This window comes from Xyrauchen texanus, chromosome 43, assembly GCF_025860055.1.
Source record: "Xyrauchen texanus isolate HMW12.3.18 chromosome 43, RBS_HiC_50CHRs, whole genome shotgun sequence".
Classification (NCBI taxonomy): Eukaryota; Metazoa; Chordata; class Actinopteri; order Cypriniformes; family Catostomidae; genus Xyrauchen; species Xyrauchen texanus.
The window spans coordinates 18,862,828-18,879,745 of record NC_068318.1 but is presented as its reverse complement, the minus strand read 5'-3'; the positions used below and the strand labels follow the sequence as shown (position 1 = coordinate 18,879,745).

The window sequence follows — 16,918 nt, the reverse complement described above, 5'->3', positions numbered from 1 at the left end:
AAATGCCTCAACCCCCTAAAAAAAGGAAACCAGACCAGCAAAGATCAGCAAATCACCTATATTTCAGCAGGGTGATATTAACAAATTTTTTATCTCTGTGTTGCTCTTCAATAGCTGGAGATCCAGATGACGACTTTCAACTTGACAGTTCCTCTGGAGCTCTCTTAACCTCCAGATCTCTGGACAGAGAAAGGAAGAAAAGTTATTCCCTGGAGGTGGTGGTTCACGATCATGGTAGTCCCTCCCTCAGCAGCACTGCCACTGTGGAGATCAATGTCCTTGATGTAAACGACAACAGCCCCAAGTTCAGCAGCAGTAGCTACACCATTGAGGTCTCAGAAGATACTGCTGTAGGTAAGGTGGTACTGGATGTGACAGCCACTGATGTGGATGAGGGTGAGAATGGCCAGATCCTGTACTTCCTAAGCCATGAGGCCAAAGGTACATTCACAGTAGACCCAGATACAGGCCGAATCACCACAATAGCACCTCTAGACAGAGAGAAAAGAGCGTCTTGCACCTTTCAAATATATGCAGTTGACCTGTCACCTGCCGCACCCCGTAATGCCTCGGCCCAGGTAACTGTTACCATCCTGGACATCAACGACAATGCACCATTCTTCATCCAGGACCCACTTATCATTAATGTGTCTAGTGGAAGTGTGTCCACGCATCAGGTGGTGGCCACCATGAGAGCAGAAGATAAGGACTTTGGAGCCAACGGGTCGGTGTTCTATCGGTTTGCGATGCCAGTCCGGGGTTTTGCAATTAATTCGCTTACAGGAGAAATCCAGACAACAGAGAAGCTACAGACACTGACGCAAATCCAGCGCACACTCATAGTGGAGGCGATGGACCAGGGCAGCCCTCCCCAATCTTCTCTAGGGGTGGTGATTATCTATGTGAAGGAGCAAGCCTATAAGGGCATTCGATTCTCTCGCACCGCCAGGGATGTAAGCATCCAGGAGAATGCAGCTAAAGGTAGGTAGAGAATTACATAGATTCTATAAAGGTTTGGTGTGCTATCAGTGCTGAAGGTTTTTATAATAACATTGGAGTCCTTTTAATCCATGTAACTGTAATGGGAGCCAGCTGGTAGGTAGCTGTGCAGTGTGTAAACCTCACTCTCCTGACCTCAAGAGGTGCACTAGCGACTGACTCTAGAGGTTATAGCATTTAGCCTATTTGTTATCGCACCCACTTCCATGCCGGAGATGCCGTTTCAAGTACCGTACAGAGCGGGCAGAACAGGAGCATCATAATGGTGCCATGACCCGGATGGAAGTGAGGTTTAGGGGGGTGAGTGTTACAGTAGCCAGCTGATAGATAGCTGTGCAGTGTGTAAACCTCACTCACCTGGCCTCAAGAGGTACACTAGCGACTGACTCTAGAGGCTGTAGCCTTTAGCCTCCTTGTTAGCATATCCACCTCCCACGCTTGAGACACCGGTTCGAGTCCCGTTCGGAGCGGGGACACCAGGGCCGTTTACGTGACATTATCATATTACTATATATGCAGCTGAATTAGTTATGAATTAGTGTAGACATCTGGTCATTATCACAAAATAAACCCCAACAGGTTGATCATGACCCTGACAATACAGTATTCTACTTATTACATATCCACTTAGCAAATAAATGAATAAATGGACATGAAATATGTATGCTATGTACTGTAGGAAATATGTATATAGGTTGCCTGGGAAAAAGGTAAATTATACAGTTTAGTGGTCGTTATGCAAAAATATTTGACAGCAGAATGCAGCGATTGACCAATCAGAATCAAGGATTCCAGAAGCTATGCAATAAAAGTTGATAAGTTTACATTTCCAATAACTTCCTTCTGAAAGTATTCAGACCGTTAACTTATTCTTACATTCTACTAGATAATAAATCATACAGTGAAAGTGAGTCTTTTGTGATATTTGTATTTCAAAGAACTTAAATGAGACAATTAAGGCCCTGGATATTTTTGCATGCAACTGTATGTTGAAAGCTTCTGCATTTAATTTCAACATTCGCTCATAGCCAGAAATTTTTGGTCAGCCCTTAAGTTTGCACTGAGAGCCAATCCATCATCTTAAGTGAGTGTAGCAGAGGACTATTGACTTTTGTGTATATCCCCCACAGGCACTGCAGTTGCGCAGGCTCAGGCTCAGCACCCCGATGGCAGCCACAATGGCATCAGTTACAGCATTTTCAGTGGGAACAAATACCAGTCCTTCAGCATCAGCTCCAGTACAGGTCAGAATGGAAACCAGTGAAACATGAATCAAAGGGAAATGCATAAAAAAATTGAAATATGGTGCATAAGCAAAGACCCCAAGAAATGGGAGTTTTGTAGCTTTTGGTCCATGTCTATTAAGCCATTTTTATACTAGTGTTCTCATAAAAAAATTATAAAACACATTTAAAATGTACAGTCTCTTCCAAAATAACAAAATAATGATGACTTACGTTGACTACACTGATTTTTGTCCAATCACATCCTCTCTAGAATGATAACTCTCTCTTTTTATATACCACCTGCAACCAACAAAAAATGGAAGAACTCTTAGATATGTCCCGCCAAACTTTCTTTTTCAATAGGAAATACATCAGCACAAGAGCAATCATGGAACAGCACAGGAAATTGAGAGATCAAAGATGTTCGAAAACTCATCAAAGAAAGGAGATACATTTTGTATAGAAAAGAAAGACAGAACAAAGAATCTGAATCTGCAGTTGACCTACTTTACTGCATCATCTCTGCTTTCACAGGTGAAATCTGGATAAAAAGCTCCAATGGCCTGGATTTTGAGGACGCTCCAAGACTCCGCCTAGTGGTGAAGGCGGAAACTACATCATCCAGCTCCTTCATGGCTGTCAACCTGATGCTTCAGGATGTCAATGACAACCTGCCACGATTCCAGCTACAAAACTATGTGGCATTTATGCATGAAGCACAGGGCTATGACTTTCCCATTATTCAGGCAAGGGCCCTTTATTTTGGGTATATTTGAAAGGATAAGATTTTTGGATACTGGTGTGCTGTGCTGATGTCCCTACCAGGCCTCTTCACAAATGTAATCTGCAAGACCACCTTGGTCAACCATCTTCACCAGCTATGTTTTGGCATGGCTATGTTGGTCCACCAGCAAAACCAGCACAATAAGTCTGTAATTAGGTTTAAGCTGGTCTTTCAGCAGGGTAGAAGCATATTGAAAACAGTAAACAACTTGCTTTTACATAGATGTAAGCCTTTGCATGTTCAGACTGCAATAGTATGCTAAGATTTATTTATCTATTAGGTTGTGGCAGAGGACGACGACCAGGGTCAGAATGGTCAGGTGACTTACTCCATTGAGTCTTCGAGTCAAAGTGGCCTTTTCAAGATTGACCCTCTTTCCGGCAGCATCACAACAGCGGCCATTATGGACCGGGAAATCTGGACACAGGCAAAGTGAGTGTACACGTGTGTGCTGTGCTTGTTTGGCCCGTGAAGTCATTGCTCTGCAGGTCTTTTATTTCTTCTGTTCTGTGGAATGTAACCGTCCTCTCAGGGCTTTGCGTTATTTAGATTATGTGTGTGATGTTTTCAAGCCCTCATGTGTTTTATGTCTGAAATGTTCCCCTGAAACCCTGTCATACTGTGTGATTTTCATTTACCACATTTTTGGGTCTGTTAGTGTTTTAGGGTTGTTATACGAATGTCCCTCTCTTATCGAAAATAAAAGACATCTTTTGTTCTCTCTCTCTCTCTCTCTCTCTCTCTCTCTCTCTCAATCACAGTTGAGGGAATAGTTCCCCAAAAGTGAACTTTCTCTCATTATTTACTCACCCTCATGTCATTCCAAACCTTTATGACTTTCTATCTTATCTGGAAAACACAAAAGGAACACAACTTCCCAGTCACCCCTGTCATTGCCTATTTTGCCTTTTACAATCTGGGAAACGGTTCAGATGTGGTCACCATTCACCATTCATGTATGGAAAAGAACAGCTTTGACAACATTCTAGATAACTCGTTTTGTGTTCCACACAAGAAAGTCATACAGTTTTGGATATGAGGCTGTGTAAATGTTGGCAGAATTTTCATTTTTGGGTAAACAATCCCTTTAAAGATGCTCAACATTAATCTCTCACATCTCATATGTAAAGAACAGTTGACCTTATACTTGACCTTTAATCATTCATCAAATTTGCTTCAGGCTGGTGATAAAAGCCACAGATCGTGGCAGCCCCAAGCTAGTAGGCACTGCCACCATCACAGTGATTATCGTCGACCTCAACGACAACAGTCCCACCATCCCAGTGCCGCGGGAAGTTAGAGTGCCAGAGAGTAAGTAAACTAACTAGTGACCTTTGACCCCTCCTTTTTCATTTAAGAGAACTTGAAGTCAGGGTTATCATACTGCGGTATAATAACAATAATACTAATCTTCTTTTTAATGTATAAAAACAAGAATGACAAATAATATGCCAAAAACTAAAATGGCAAAAGACGGTGAAAAGTCAAAAAAATTTATAATATGACTGAAAATATATTAAAACACATTTAAGTTTGTATTTACGAGGTGAAACTTGTGATATGGCTGATATGAATTCAATGAACCTTAATTTATTTTTATATTACAATCTAAAGCGTCAGTGGATTATGTAAGTAAACTATATGCACAAAAAATATGATTCAATAAAGATGGGGATGAAAAAATACATATGTAGAAATATGCAATATAATAATTAATATTATAGTTTTCTTAATCGTTTCGGCCTACATGCTAAACAACCTGTGATGAGGTTGATCTAAATTAATTCGAATTTGCGTTTTGACACAATATATATATATTTTTAAATTGAGGAATCAAGATTTTGCATAAAAATATTGCAAACACTGTAGTTAGTATAGTAAGCCGTAGTATAGTTGTACGTTGTCAATCCACCAAAGGCTGAATAAGGAACAGAAAAATTATTATTGTCTTAATGCCACTTCCGATCTGATCAGCTGCACTTGTGTGCATGCTCCAAATGAAAATGACAGGTTAATAACACGGAGTAACACCAGTAATATTCCCATTACGATTGTACACAATGTAATTGTAGCTCAACTTCATCCATAATGCATGTACATTAGTGGCCTCAGCATGCGTATGTTGCTGAATAGTCTCCTTTCTTTTCTTTTTACCTATAATAAAATGTTAGTTACGTGACAGTTATGGGCACTTCATAGCAAATCGAATGGATAAGCTATTGTATATATGGGAGAATCAAACATCCACCGCTCCTTTTGCCATGATGATTCAGATAGATCGCTAATTATTGCTTTGTTCTGTGACGTGTATCAATTGTACTGCATCTATTGTCAACATTTGACTAGCAATCGTTTTGACAAACTTTGTGAGCTGAATTGCAATGGTAAATTATTTAATATTGCTGTGCTGCTCGGCGTAAACTCTCTCTGCAGGGGTTTATGAATGCACACACAAATTGTTAGAAATACAATGAGTACTTTCAAGATAAACTTGATAAATTATAGATATTGATTTCTAGATAACTTTCTAGATATACTTAGTTTAGATCAAATAAATACCTATACTGGCTAGGAAGTATTTAGCAGTTTTCTTATTTTATTCTACTATTTCTGAAAATCTGGTCTTTTTATATTTTAATAAAAATACACACACATTGGGAACCTTGAACTATAGCAATGTTATAAAATAGTCAAATGTCATGAGTATTAGTAAACATGTTACTGTGACTTCAATGGAAAACGTAGCCTATTAAAAACTTTGCGAACAGTAAACACAAAATCCCCCGAGTAATGTTTGATTCATTAAAGCATAACAACCAATATAAGGTTCAATAACCCTACCAGAAAATATACACAAGCATTATAGTAATTCAACAATTTTGCCAAACAGTTTACAGTTAAACATCCATCCAGACTGCTGTATTGTCACTGCTGAATCTGCTGCAGGTTCCCCAGTAGATACACACTCGACGCAGAAGCCGCTGTGCCAAATTTGACCTGACAGCTCAAAATATAAATCATTAATGTACTCGTACCATAGTAAATTAGTGTAAGACAATGACAGGGTTTTGAACACAGATTTGTTTATGTACTCGCTCATTAATGGACTTTTGTAAAAAAAAAAAAAAATGTTTATGTGAATGCTTGAAGCTTGTATAATTTCCGTTTGTTAAACATTCTAAGACATATTGGCAAAAGCACCATCACCTGATGACTTATGTCATATCTACTTTCAATTACCCAATCTTTGTTCCTGAAGGACATAAGATAGCTATCATTGCATTTTTTTTGCTGTACATGTTTATACTTACACCTCCTAAATGCAGTTTCTCTGCTCTCTTCTCTTTCCTTCTGTTCCTCTAGACTCTCTTATCGGCACTGAGATCACTCTTGTTACTGGAAATGATGTGGATTCTGGCCCAGTGCTGTCTTATTCTCTCCAGCTGGACACCCCATCGCAGGGAAAATTCGGAATTCACCGCTACAATGGCCGTGTGTCTTTGACAGCACCACTGGACTTTGAGGAGAGGACATGGTATATGTTGACTATTCGAGCTTCAGATTCAAAGCACCAGAGTGAAGCCAATCTAACGGTGCTGGTGGATGATATAAATGATAACGCACCTACATTTACACAAGATCTCTACCAGGTGAATTTATCTCTTTTCTACCATTGTAACTATCATTGCAGTGTAAAAAAGTTTGTCAATGTGGTTTTATGATAAACATGTTGCAGTGAAATTGAATGGCAACTGAGACTAACATTTTTATAAAATGCCAAGTAGCTGTTTTTTTTGTTCATCTTATTTTCCAGGTAACACTTCCAGAACATTCTCCACCAGGCAGTCCTGTTATCACAGTAACAGCCACTGATCGAGATTCAGGAGAAAATGGAAAGGTTACTTATCGAGTGGTGTCATCAACGAGGGAGGGGTTTTACATTGATCCTAAAAATGGTATGGGGCTGATTTTTCCACTAAATATGTTGATGTAGATTTATCATATAGATTATATTTAAACCATTAGCATTGCAAAGAAATCATCTGCAATATAAAAGTAAATCACGTCCTATGTCTTTACAGGTACACTTTTCATCAGACAGAAAGCAGAGTATGACCCGGATCAACCTTCTGTGAGCATAGTCATTGAAGCTTGTGATGGAGGGACTCCATTTCTGTCCTCCACCACCACAGTTCAAGTTCAGCTGACAGATGTCAATGATAATGCCCCGATATTCCATCAGTTGGAGTACAGAGCCACAGTACCAGAGGACCAGCTACCTGGAGCCACCATCCTGACCTTAGAGGCAGTCGACAGAGACCTATCTCAAGAAAACTCTGGCTTTGATTTTGCAATCGCCAGTGGGAATATTGGAAATGCTTTCCAAATTGAAAGTAGCGTTCGTTTCATAGAGGGTCAAGGTTTCCAGACAGTAGGAACCCTGATCTTGGTGGAGCGACTGGATTTTGAGGCATTGTCACACTACAATCTTACCATCGCAGTCTCTGATCGTGGTGTTCCCCAACGCAGTTCTAGTGTACCGGCCAGCATCACGGTCACTGATGTAAATGACAACCCTCCTGTCTTTGGCAGAGCGGAGTATATAGTGGCTCTGAGTGAAGGGGCTGCAGCTGGTACTGAAATCTTACACGTGACTGCAACTGATCCTGATTCAGCCCCCTATGCAGAGATCCAGTACAGCATAAGCTCTGGAGATGAGATGAAACTGTTCTCAGTGGATCAGTGGACTGGGGCACTGAGGCTTCAAAGACCATTGGACAGAGAGAGCCGGACCTCCCATTTGTTTATAGTACAAGCATCAGATGGCCATGGTCATTTTACCCTGGCCCCTATTAGTTTAGAGGTAAAGGACATCAATGACAACAGACCTTACTTTCCCATTGCAACTTTAACCAGCAGTATTTGTGAGAACAAACCCCTGAACTCTGTTGTGACAGTGTTGCATGCCATTGACTATGACACAGGTGTTTATGGACAGCTTAAGTATTATATAATGGACCACTCCATCCTGGGAAAAGAGCTCTTTTTAGTTGACCAGAACTCAGGTGAAGTTCGAACCAAGCAGACATTTGATTTTGAGAAGGTGAACTCATATAACTTCATCGCTTTAGCTGTGGATGCAGGGAACAATTCGGCCACTGTCACTGTGCAGGTCTATGTCACAGGAGAGGATGAGTATGACCCTGTTTTCTCCTCTTCAGGCTTCTCCTTTGAGGTACCAGAGGGAGCCAAAAAAGGTCAGAGCATTGGGCAAGTACAGGCCAAAGATGAGGATGGTGGCGTGGATGGGATTGTACTCTACTCCATCCCCAATCTCTCTCCGTACTTTGATGTGAATAAGACCACCGGTGTGATCTACCTTAAGATGGATGGCTCTAGCAGCTCAAGCGGTGGTAGTCACTCCAAGAGAGAACCCCGCCTAATGACTATGGATATCAATGCTCACAGCCCCCTCGATACCTCAAGAATTGCTTCTGCTCAGCTCACCATTGACATAACCAACACATCCTTTGGTCTTGCAAATGATCTTAACATCCTCCTTGTGAGCATAATTGCTGCCTCACTTGGAGTAATCATCTTATTAGTCATAATTGCTGTTGCTCTTTATCTAGTAAGATCAAGGCGCAAGAAGACAGGTCAGGACACTGGAAATAGGGTTGTGTCTTCAGGGACGGCTTTGCAGAAACTGGATGATTCTAAACCCACAGGGGGAGACAGGATCTATCATCAGGCCCTTCCTGGATATGCAGGTAATGAAGAAAGAACCAGTGCAGGTTCTTACACAAGAGGAGGTTCCCTTGATCCCTCTCACTCCAGTGGACGAGGATCTGCAGAAGCAGCAGAAGATGATGAAATCCGAATGATCAATGAATACCCAAGAGTTGCAAGCATCACCTCTTCCATGCAAGAGCACATCTCTGCCCGCGGTCCTGACTCAGGCATCCAACAGGATGCGGACCAGCTCTCTGATATTTCTTGCGAACCTGGGCCACTTGATGCAAGCCAGTGGTTCAAAACTAAGAAACTTGGGAGCATCAGTGGTACCCTACTCTCTGGCCAACTCCCCGTCTACCGAGATGAAGGTGGGGGCTACCTTGGAGTAGGTCTAGGGTTAAACATTTCCCATCAAAAAGATTACGCCTTCCCAGAGGATGGCAAACCCACGGTAGACGGGTCCCTCACAGCCATAGTGGCAAGTGACGAGGAACTGCGAGGCAGCTACAACTGGGATTACCTTCTCAACTGGTGTCCCCAGTTCCAACCCTTAGCCAGTGTCTTTACAGAGATTGCCAGGCTTAAAGATGAGAGCCTACCCCCCAACAACCCACGGCGGCCCTTCCACTCCAAACTTAAGACAGACCCCAAGCCAAGAATTGACCCGCCCCCCCTCATTACCTCAGTTGCTCATCCAGGAGCAAAATCCGTCCCGCCTAAACCAGCCATAGCACGGACGTTCCACCATTTGGCAACCCTAAGGCGTTCACCCATAAGCCATGAGGGCTCTATCGCTTCAGCTGCGATGTCACCTAGCTTCTCTCCTTCCCTGTCCCCACTTGCTGCACGGTCTCCAGCAGTTTCCCCATTTGGTGTCACTCAAGGTCCCTCAGCCTCCATCATCAGCACCACAGAGCACACACTAGAGCACAGTGATGATGCAGAGATGAGGATTTAATGCTGGATTGCTCTTCATTTTATGAAGCCAAATTTTCTGTCTTTGGATAAGACATACTAGTCACTCAATGTTGCATACCTGAAAAGGCAGCATAAAAAAAATTAGCTGCTCAGCCATCATTGTGACGCAGGTGTCTGGTAATTGAAAGGGTAAATCATTGTGTGGCTGTGAAATTACATTACCCTTCATCAGAGCCACCACAGTGTTGACATAAAGAGTTGTATGTGTTGCTCAGTGTTGTCTCGCTGGCTGGCCAGGGAGGCAAGACATAATTGCTCCTTTGTTTTGTTTTTATATTTGAGGACTCAGACAACTTTGAAACTCCAGACAACTTTTGAAATCTCCAGTGTTGCATTCAGTCCATCCAAAATAGCTGCTATCATACTTTATAGACCGCAATGAGAACACTTTGTAGGAACTCAAACTGATATCATGTTTGTTATGACTAAGAGATGTTTTCAGTTTTTTTTTCCCCCCATTATTTGTTTATCTTTTTTTTTTTTTTTTTGTACAGTGATACTCTCCATTTCATTGAAATATTTTTTAAAACAGTTTAACTGACTTTTAAATGCCATTGATTTGAGGAAGCGAAGAGGTTCTTAAATTGTTGTGACATTCTTTATCTGTATATTTATAAGTACATCTTTGCTAGCCATAATAAGTGTATTATCATTGTATAGTGTCTAGGATCACCATACTGTGTGGTTGTGAAATTTGTGTCACTAGTAATGTGAATGATTGGAAGATTTTTTATAATATAATTTATAAAGAGTAAGGCTGAATGTGTTTAAACTTCCCATGTTACATAGTGTTGTATTCTTTTAACTAGATTTTTGAGCATCCTAGCTAACTTATTGTAGAGCAGCTCTGACAAGGCCATATTGATTAAGGCTTATCTGGAAGCCTCTCAACAAATTGGTGAGACCTGAAAGACTCGTGAATGGGTTTCTTCCAACTAAATGACAACTTAAACAGAGCAGCTCTATTACACTGTTTCTATATTTTTTGGCATCAAATGTTTTTTTGTGTATTTTCTGTATATCTAACCTTCGCTTGGTATGTTTAGAGTGACAAAATTCTTACTCCATTTTGGGATGCAGATATTTACCTTTCAGGGTGATTCACAAGGAAACTGATCATTTTTGGATAAGCTCTGTATAAACTTCTGAAGAGCCATGCATTTTATTTCACATCTCCTCTGTGGAAACAGATTTAAGCATTTGGATTACCTTTCTTTTCAGAGAGCTATTTTGCTACCTCTGGTGCATGCCTGATACCACCACTGCCCCGTTCAGCACCCAAGAACAAATGTGAGGAAAAGAAGAGCCTGACTTTTTCAAAGTTTGTGTTACACAGTTTTGAAAATTGACATTTTGTTGTCTCAGTCCACAAAGCATCTATTTTGGAGACAGCTGCCTACATTGTGGCAGCAGAACAGTTTAAATCATCTGTACATATATTTAAATCAAATATAAAATTCCTACTGATTTCCATTGTCAAACCTGAGTCTTTGCTCTTCCTTCCTCCAAGTTTAAATCAAAACCTTACTGGAGAGTTTGATAGCAACTGATGTATAGCAAAGAGCCAATCATCTGGCTTTTAGAGGAAAAAAGAACACAGAAGGGGTCAGAGTCGAATTTGTCCTTCATTAAATAGCAATTTGAAAGGATACAGTAGGTTCCAAAGAACCAGCCCTAAGGCTGTGTAGCTGAAGACAGGGAATGCCCATTATCAAATCAATTGCAGCCATGTAGAAACAGCAAGCATTTCTTTAAATTAAATCAGTTCATACACAAGGAAACGTGTATAGATAGATAATCATGCATTTTGTGACCCAACCATACCAGACATCTATGTCTGATTACATTAGGCATATCTGTTTAGTATGTGCAAGGCATCCCATACAGGAAATCCATCACTAATAAATAGCATGCTTATTATTTTATGTCATCAAGACATTAGATAATTTTCTGGTTTGAACAGATCACTTGCACCTCTCCAGATGGATAAGAAAAACACTGCATGTTGACACCCACTTCTAATACAAGGGTTTGGACTATTTCAGCCATGCCCGTCACTAACATGTTCATACAAGCATACAGCCATGTGAGTTGAGGTGTCCACATACATTTGGCCATGTAGTGTACATACAATCAAGGTTGGAAGGCTTAATTTTGAATTGTATTCCACTACAGATTACAGAGTACATGCTCTAAAATGTCATTTGTAACGGATTCCGTAAGATTACTCAAGGTCAGTAATGTATTCTAAATACTTTGGATTACTTCTTCAGCACTGGTAGATTTTTTCACTTGTCTTGACTATAAAAACTCTTGACAGTACAGTAAGACAAAATACACATGTTAAAATACATTCTCTGAAAAAACTAAATATTAATCAAATTGATCTTCTTTTAAGGATTTTTAGATATTTTTACAGGAAAACAATACAAAAATGATTATAAAGAATATGATTTTTGCCCTAATATCAAAGGTTTTACTAGAAAAAAATAAATTATGATCCAACGTGAATTTTCTTGATATAAAATATGATCATGTCCGATAACATGTGCATGTGAAATGGCTAGAAATAGCATTTTAGCTTAGCGTAAAGCTGACAATTTACACAATGTTTATTTCTATTTCTTCTGCTCCAAACTTACTTCAAACGTACTTCTCTGTCTGCTCGTATGAATGTAACGCATCATAAGAAAGTGTTTCACCGCTGTTCAAATGCACTTTGGATCTCATCATTTATATGTATAAATGTTTTCCAAATTTTCCTAAATATTAAATTGAACAAATGACAATGAAATGCAAAGTAATCTCTTCATTAATCAAAATACTTTTTGAACGTAACTGTATTCTAAATACCAATTATTTAAATTGTAACTAGTGGAATACAGTAAATTCGTAATCCAGTTACATGTATTTCGTTACTCCAAAAACCTGCGTACAATAACCAATATTTATATGTGAAATAAAATCTTACATACACCTTGCATTTTCTCTGGCACTCACATTCTGTTTCTGCCGCATTGAGTTTTCTCATCCCTTGCTGTGAGGTTGCTGTTGGCCAAGATTCAGCTCTCTTCCATCTCTGCTATGCATGTCTAACTGATTTACACCATCCCAGATATCACACAGAAAAATACTTCCACAGGCAGTGTCTTATAAACATTGTAATGAGCAATGTGAATACTGTATAAACATTTTTTCTTTTTCACCGGCAGTATTATCAGGGTTAGATCTATCTTTTCCAGTATGATATAAGAATATTGTGATCTGTTGCACTTTTTTAGCAATCTGGATAGCATGTAGGTCTGTGTTATCAAGATAGTGTCTATTGGCTATACAGTTTGGTTATTTTTCACTGCCTCTTGCTCCATTTGAAATGGATTGCTTTCCATTTTGTTTATCGTTTAGTATTATAGTTCTCCCCAAAATAAAAATTCTGTCATAATTTGCTCAGCTTCATGTCATTCTAAACCCATATGACTTTCTTCACCTTAGAAGATGTTTTAATCAATATGTCAGCCTGTCTTTTCATTAAAAAAAATGAATTAAGATAAAATTAGACTTTTTTTTTTTTATTCTGTATTTTTTTTTCTTAACAATAAATATCTTATGCCTTCATAATACTTGGGATATTTAAAGTGAGGCACTATCCGCGGCCATTGTATTTACAAGGTAGATAAAGACATTTATTAAAATAGCTAGTTCTACAAGTTTGGAACTACATGATGGTAAATATTAAGACAGAATTTTCCTTTTTGTGTGAAATATTTCTTTAACATCATTTGTTTTCACCTTTTTTTATGCATGTTTTTCCAAATCCAATAAATAATTTGTTAAAATCACTGTCACAATTTAAACAAATTAAGAAGCATATACTCTTCCTGGCTCTTAGTATTTGGTGGGCTTACCATAAAACAGAATTTATAGCATTCTAAATTACTGTATTACAGTAAAAACAGTCATTTATCAAGGTTAGAAGCCTGTTCTGTGACAAAGAAGGCAAAGAATGAGGATCTAAGTGCAGCTTTATTAAAATAAACACGAAAACTCAGAATAAAAAAAAACACAGGGACTCTAGCGCAGAGCATAACAAAATATGCAAGAAATGACAAATAGACTGGGGAAACAAGGGCTTAAATACACAAGGGAAAACAAGGAACACCTGGGGAAACAATCAGGGAATGAAAACAATCAGGGGAAAACCAGTCATAAAATGAAACTACAAAGAACTACAAAAACCAAACAGGAAACAGGAACTAAACAAGAACTTTAACATAAAAGACAACAGGGAATATGTGACAGTTCTAGCTTGTGAACTTTTTTAGGAACCATTAAGTTGTCAAATTTCACATGATTGGTGTAAAAAAATAAAATAAATCTGCTTTGTTAAAAAAAATCTTTTTTTGTTTTTAAACATTTTTGTAGTCATTCATAAGTAAAGGGCTGCTGAAGGATTTTTGCCATTTCTGGTACCCTGGATGGTTACCCTCCATTTTTCTCATCATTTATTCAAAGTGCTTTGCTTTTTCTTTTTCGCTGAGCAATACATAAGAGTACATTATTTTTTTAACATGCTAGCATACTCATTTATATGAATTAAACTAATTCTACTCATTTTTTTTTCTGTAGCTCATGAGGTGAGGTGTGCAAGCTGATAAGAGCATATCAAACTAAATGGATAAAATCATTGATTAAATCACAATTTCTAAAACTAAAAATAGCAGACAAGATAGCAGTATTTGTTGCCCTGCACATAACCATAAATCAAGCTTGTCACAAAGCTTTGTATTGGTTAAGTGTCAAGTGTTCTCTGCAACTAAAAGGGGTTTATGACCCCATCATCATGCTCTATCCATAAAAGATTATGTAGACAATAATAATCATGAATTTTCAACAGATAAGGGTCAAACCCTGTATTCCACTGAGAAACATATTGTGTCAGACTTTGAGTTGAAAATAAAGCCTCTGGTTTTGGTATTAAACTGCCAATTTTATTGATGAATAACACAGAAGTAGTAAAAAAGTGATGACGTTTATGTATTATTTTATTAGAGATTTATAATTTCTTAAGCACAACAGTTGAAAAACAAGAAAAGTCTGCATAGCACCATTCAAGACGAAATGAAAGATCAAAGAAAAGTGAAGATCCTGCAGTCTTTGAGTCTACTGTTAAAACAAGTCTGGTACTCCCATCAGATCAGCAGTAAATTGTAATGATCCCTGCATTCCTCATGGAAAAAGTCAAATGTATCTTTCATTGATTATAATTACTCCTTCCAGTCAAAACTACTTAAAAGTCAAATGTAAACCAAACAGTAAATGTCAGTAAGAAATCTGAGTTATGCCAAATATATATTTTGAATTACAGGACCATCGTTTTACCTCTTAGATCTTATCATCCTGAGATGCTATAAACTGTTCTTGAAAAGTGGCTATAAAGAGGGTCTGTTAATTAAGACCAGATCTGAGTAATGCAAAGGGGAGTTTTCTGCATTTTTCTTAAATAGAACCTCCTCTGTCTTAACTTTCATTAGTGCTGAGTCAAAGTCACCCATAAAAGATTCAGAGGGACCACAAAGCACTGTTTTTTCATATTCAGTAAATGAGTACATACTATATTTAACTACATTTACACTCAGTTTAACACCAGAAAGATTAGATTTGTTCTTAAATCATGGTTTCTGTGTAATCCATCTATTTCTGTTTTTCTGACTGTAGGTCTTTGGTTGCATACTTTTGATATGTCAATTAGTATTTGCTTACTTGATAAACTTTTTCAGTTGTCGTCTGGCTTTCTATTCACCAACCAGGAAAATCACCAAAATAAATGTTTTTGGTGACTGAAATGGTTTTCATGCATGTTTTCCATGGTTTAACCTGGTGGAGGTGTCAAAGTGCCTAATCTCATTCTCCTTGAGAACATTCATTTGGAGAATACGATAGATTGAAGAGGTCTGAGAAATTTTAAGAAACAGCTTTACAAAGCCATGGTTGTTGTTTTACTCATGAAATACTGGTACAGTAGGCTACTCAGTTTTTATACTCGAAGAGTCTCATAATAGTTTTGACAACATTCCTACAAGGAGTTTTTCCTAATTTACAGGAGAGATGTTTGTTCTCTTTCAGGGATGGTGAGCCATGATGCTAACTGAAAAGAGTTGGTACCGGATGACCGCTCTCAGGGTCTGTGCATGAACCATAGCTGAATGCGGAGGTGGATAAAATTGTACCAGACATGGCTGATGGATTACATCAACAACTCATGATTTATGACTGTCCGGACTGGAGAGAGAATGAAAGAGATGGAAAGAGTGATGGAAATAGTAGCAGAGGTTTAGTTTGCTTTTTGTTTGAAAGTAGTTCAGTATTTTATTTTGTCAGTTGAGCCAATAAATGTCAAGTTTAACAGCAGCTTTTCACTCCTTGAAAGTTCGTAAGAGCAAATCTAACAGACCCTGTTGAAAAGACAACCATTTGTTGTGTTTTGGCTGTTTCAGTTCACCACAGAGATTCGTTCTGTCACCATTTCTGTAGATAAACATTGTTTGCCAGTCGGTGGGGCAAATTAACGTGTTTCATATGCTATGCGAGTCATTGAATCAATTCAATTGATTCATTATAAACACTTGAGTTGTTCACTTCTGAAACACTGGAAGTGAATGAAACGATTCTTTCACTTCAAACACACTGGTTCGTTTACGAGCAAAACTATAAGTTTATGCATAGTAAGTGGAAAAGATTGGACAAAACAAAAGAAATTTGATGAAATGTACAGAAAATATGGAATGCCGTGCTTCATGTTAAATAACAAACCAAATCTATGGTGTTTTATGTTCTGAGGTGCTTGCAAATGAGGTTTAAAACCTGCGAAACTAAATGGACAAACCATTCAAAATAAATCAGTTTACTTTTTCTGACATGAAGAGTCAGGGTTGACAAGCCAAAAGCTAACATTTACCAGCCAAACCACATAGCAAAGTCACGTTGTCTATACTTTGTCGCATGAATTGCAAATCTATTGACTTTTACTTCTGGAACCCGACTGTTGCGCTCTGTTGCTGAGTCGGAGCGATGTGCAAAACTAAAATACTCTATTTTTTGACATGATATGTTCTATTATAACAGGCTCAACATCACAGATAAATCAGTAAGCCAAGGTCTATTTTATGTATTGTTATTATGTATGCAGATAGCATAT

At 38.6% G+C, this 16,918-nt stretch overlaps 1 protein-coding gene across 1 annotated transcript in view; it reads left to right on the top strand.

Annotated features, from left to right (window-relative positions):
- The window catches only part of LOC127636031 (protocadherin-16-like), a 120,750-nt gene extending 107,597 nt beyond the window's left edge, over positions 1–13,153 (top strand). The window contains exons 14-21 of the mRNA XM_052116390.1: positions 115–981; positions 2,130–2,243; positions 2,760–2,971; positions 3,290–3,441; positions 4,190–4,320; positions 6,373–6,659; positions 6,824–6,965; positions 7,092–13,153. Coding sequence (XP_051972350.1) covers positions 115–981; positions 2,130–2,243; positions 2,760–2,971; positions 3,290–3,441; positions 4,190–4,320; positions 6,373–6,659; positions 6,824–6,965; positions 7,092–9,703 — 4,517 coding nt within the window. The 3' untranslated portion in view covers positions 9,704–13,153. The remainder of the gene's footprint in view (positions 1–114; positions 982–2,129; positions 2,244–2,759; positions 2,972–3,289; positions 3,442–4,189; positions 4,321–6,372; positions 6,660–6,823; positions 6,966–7,091) is intronic.
- The last annotated feature ends 3,765 nt before the right edge of the window (positions 13,154–16,918 follow it).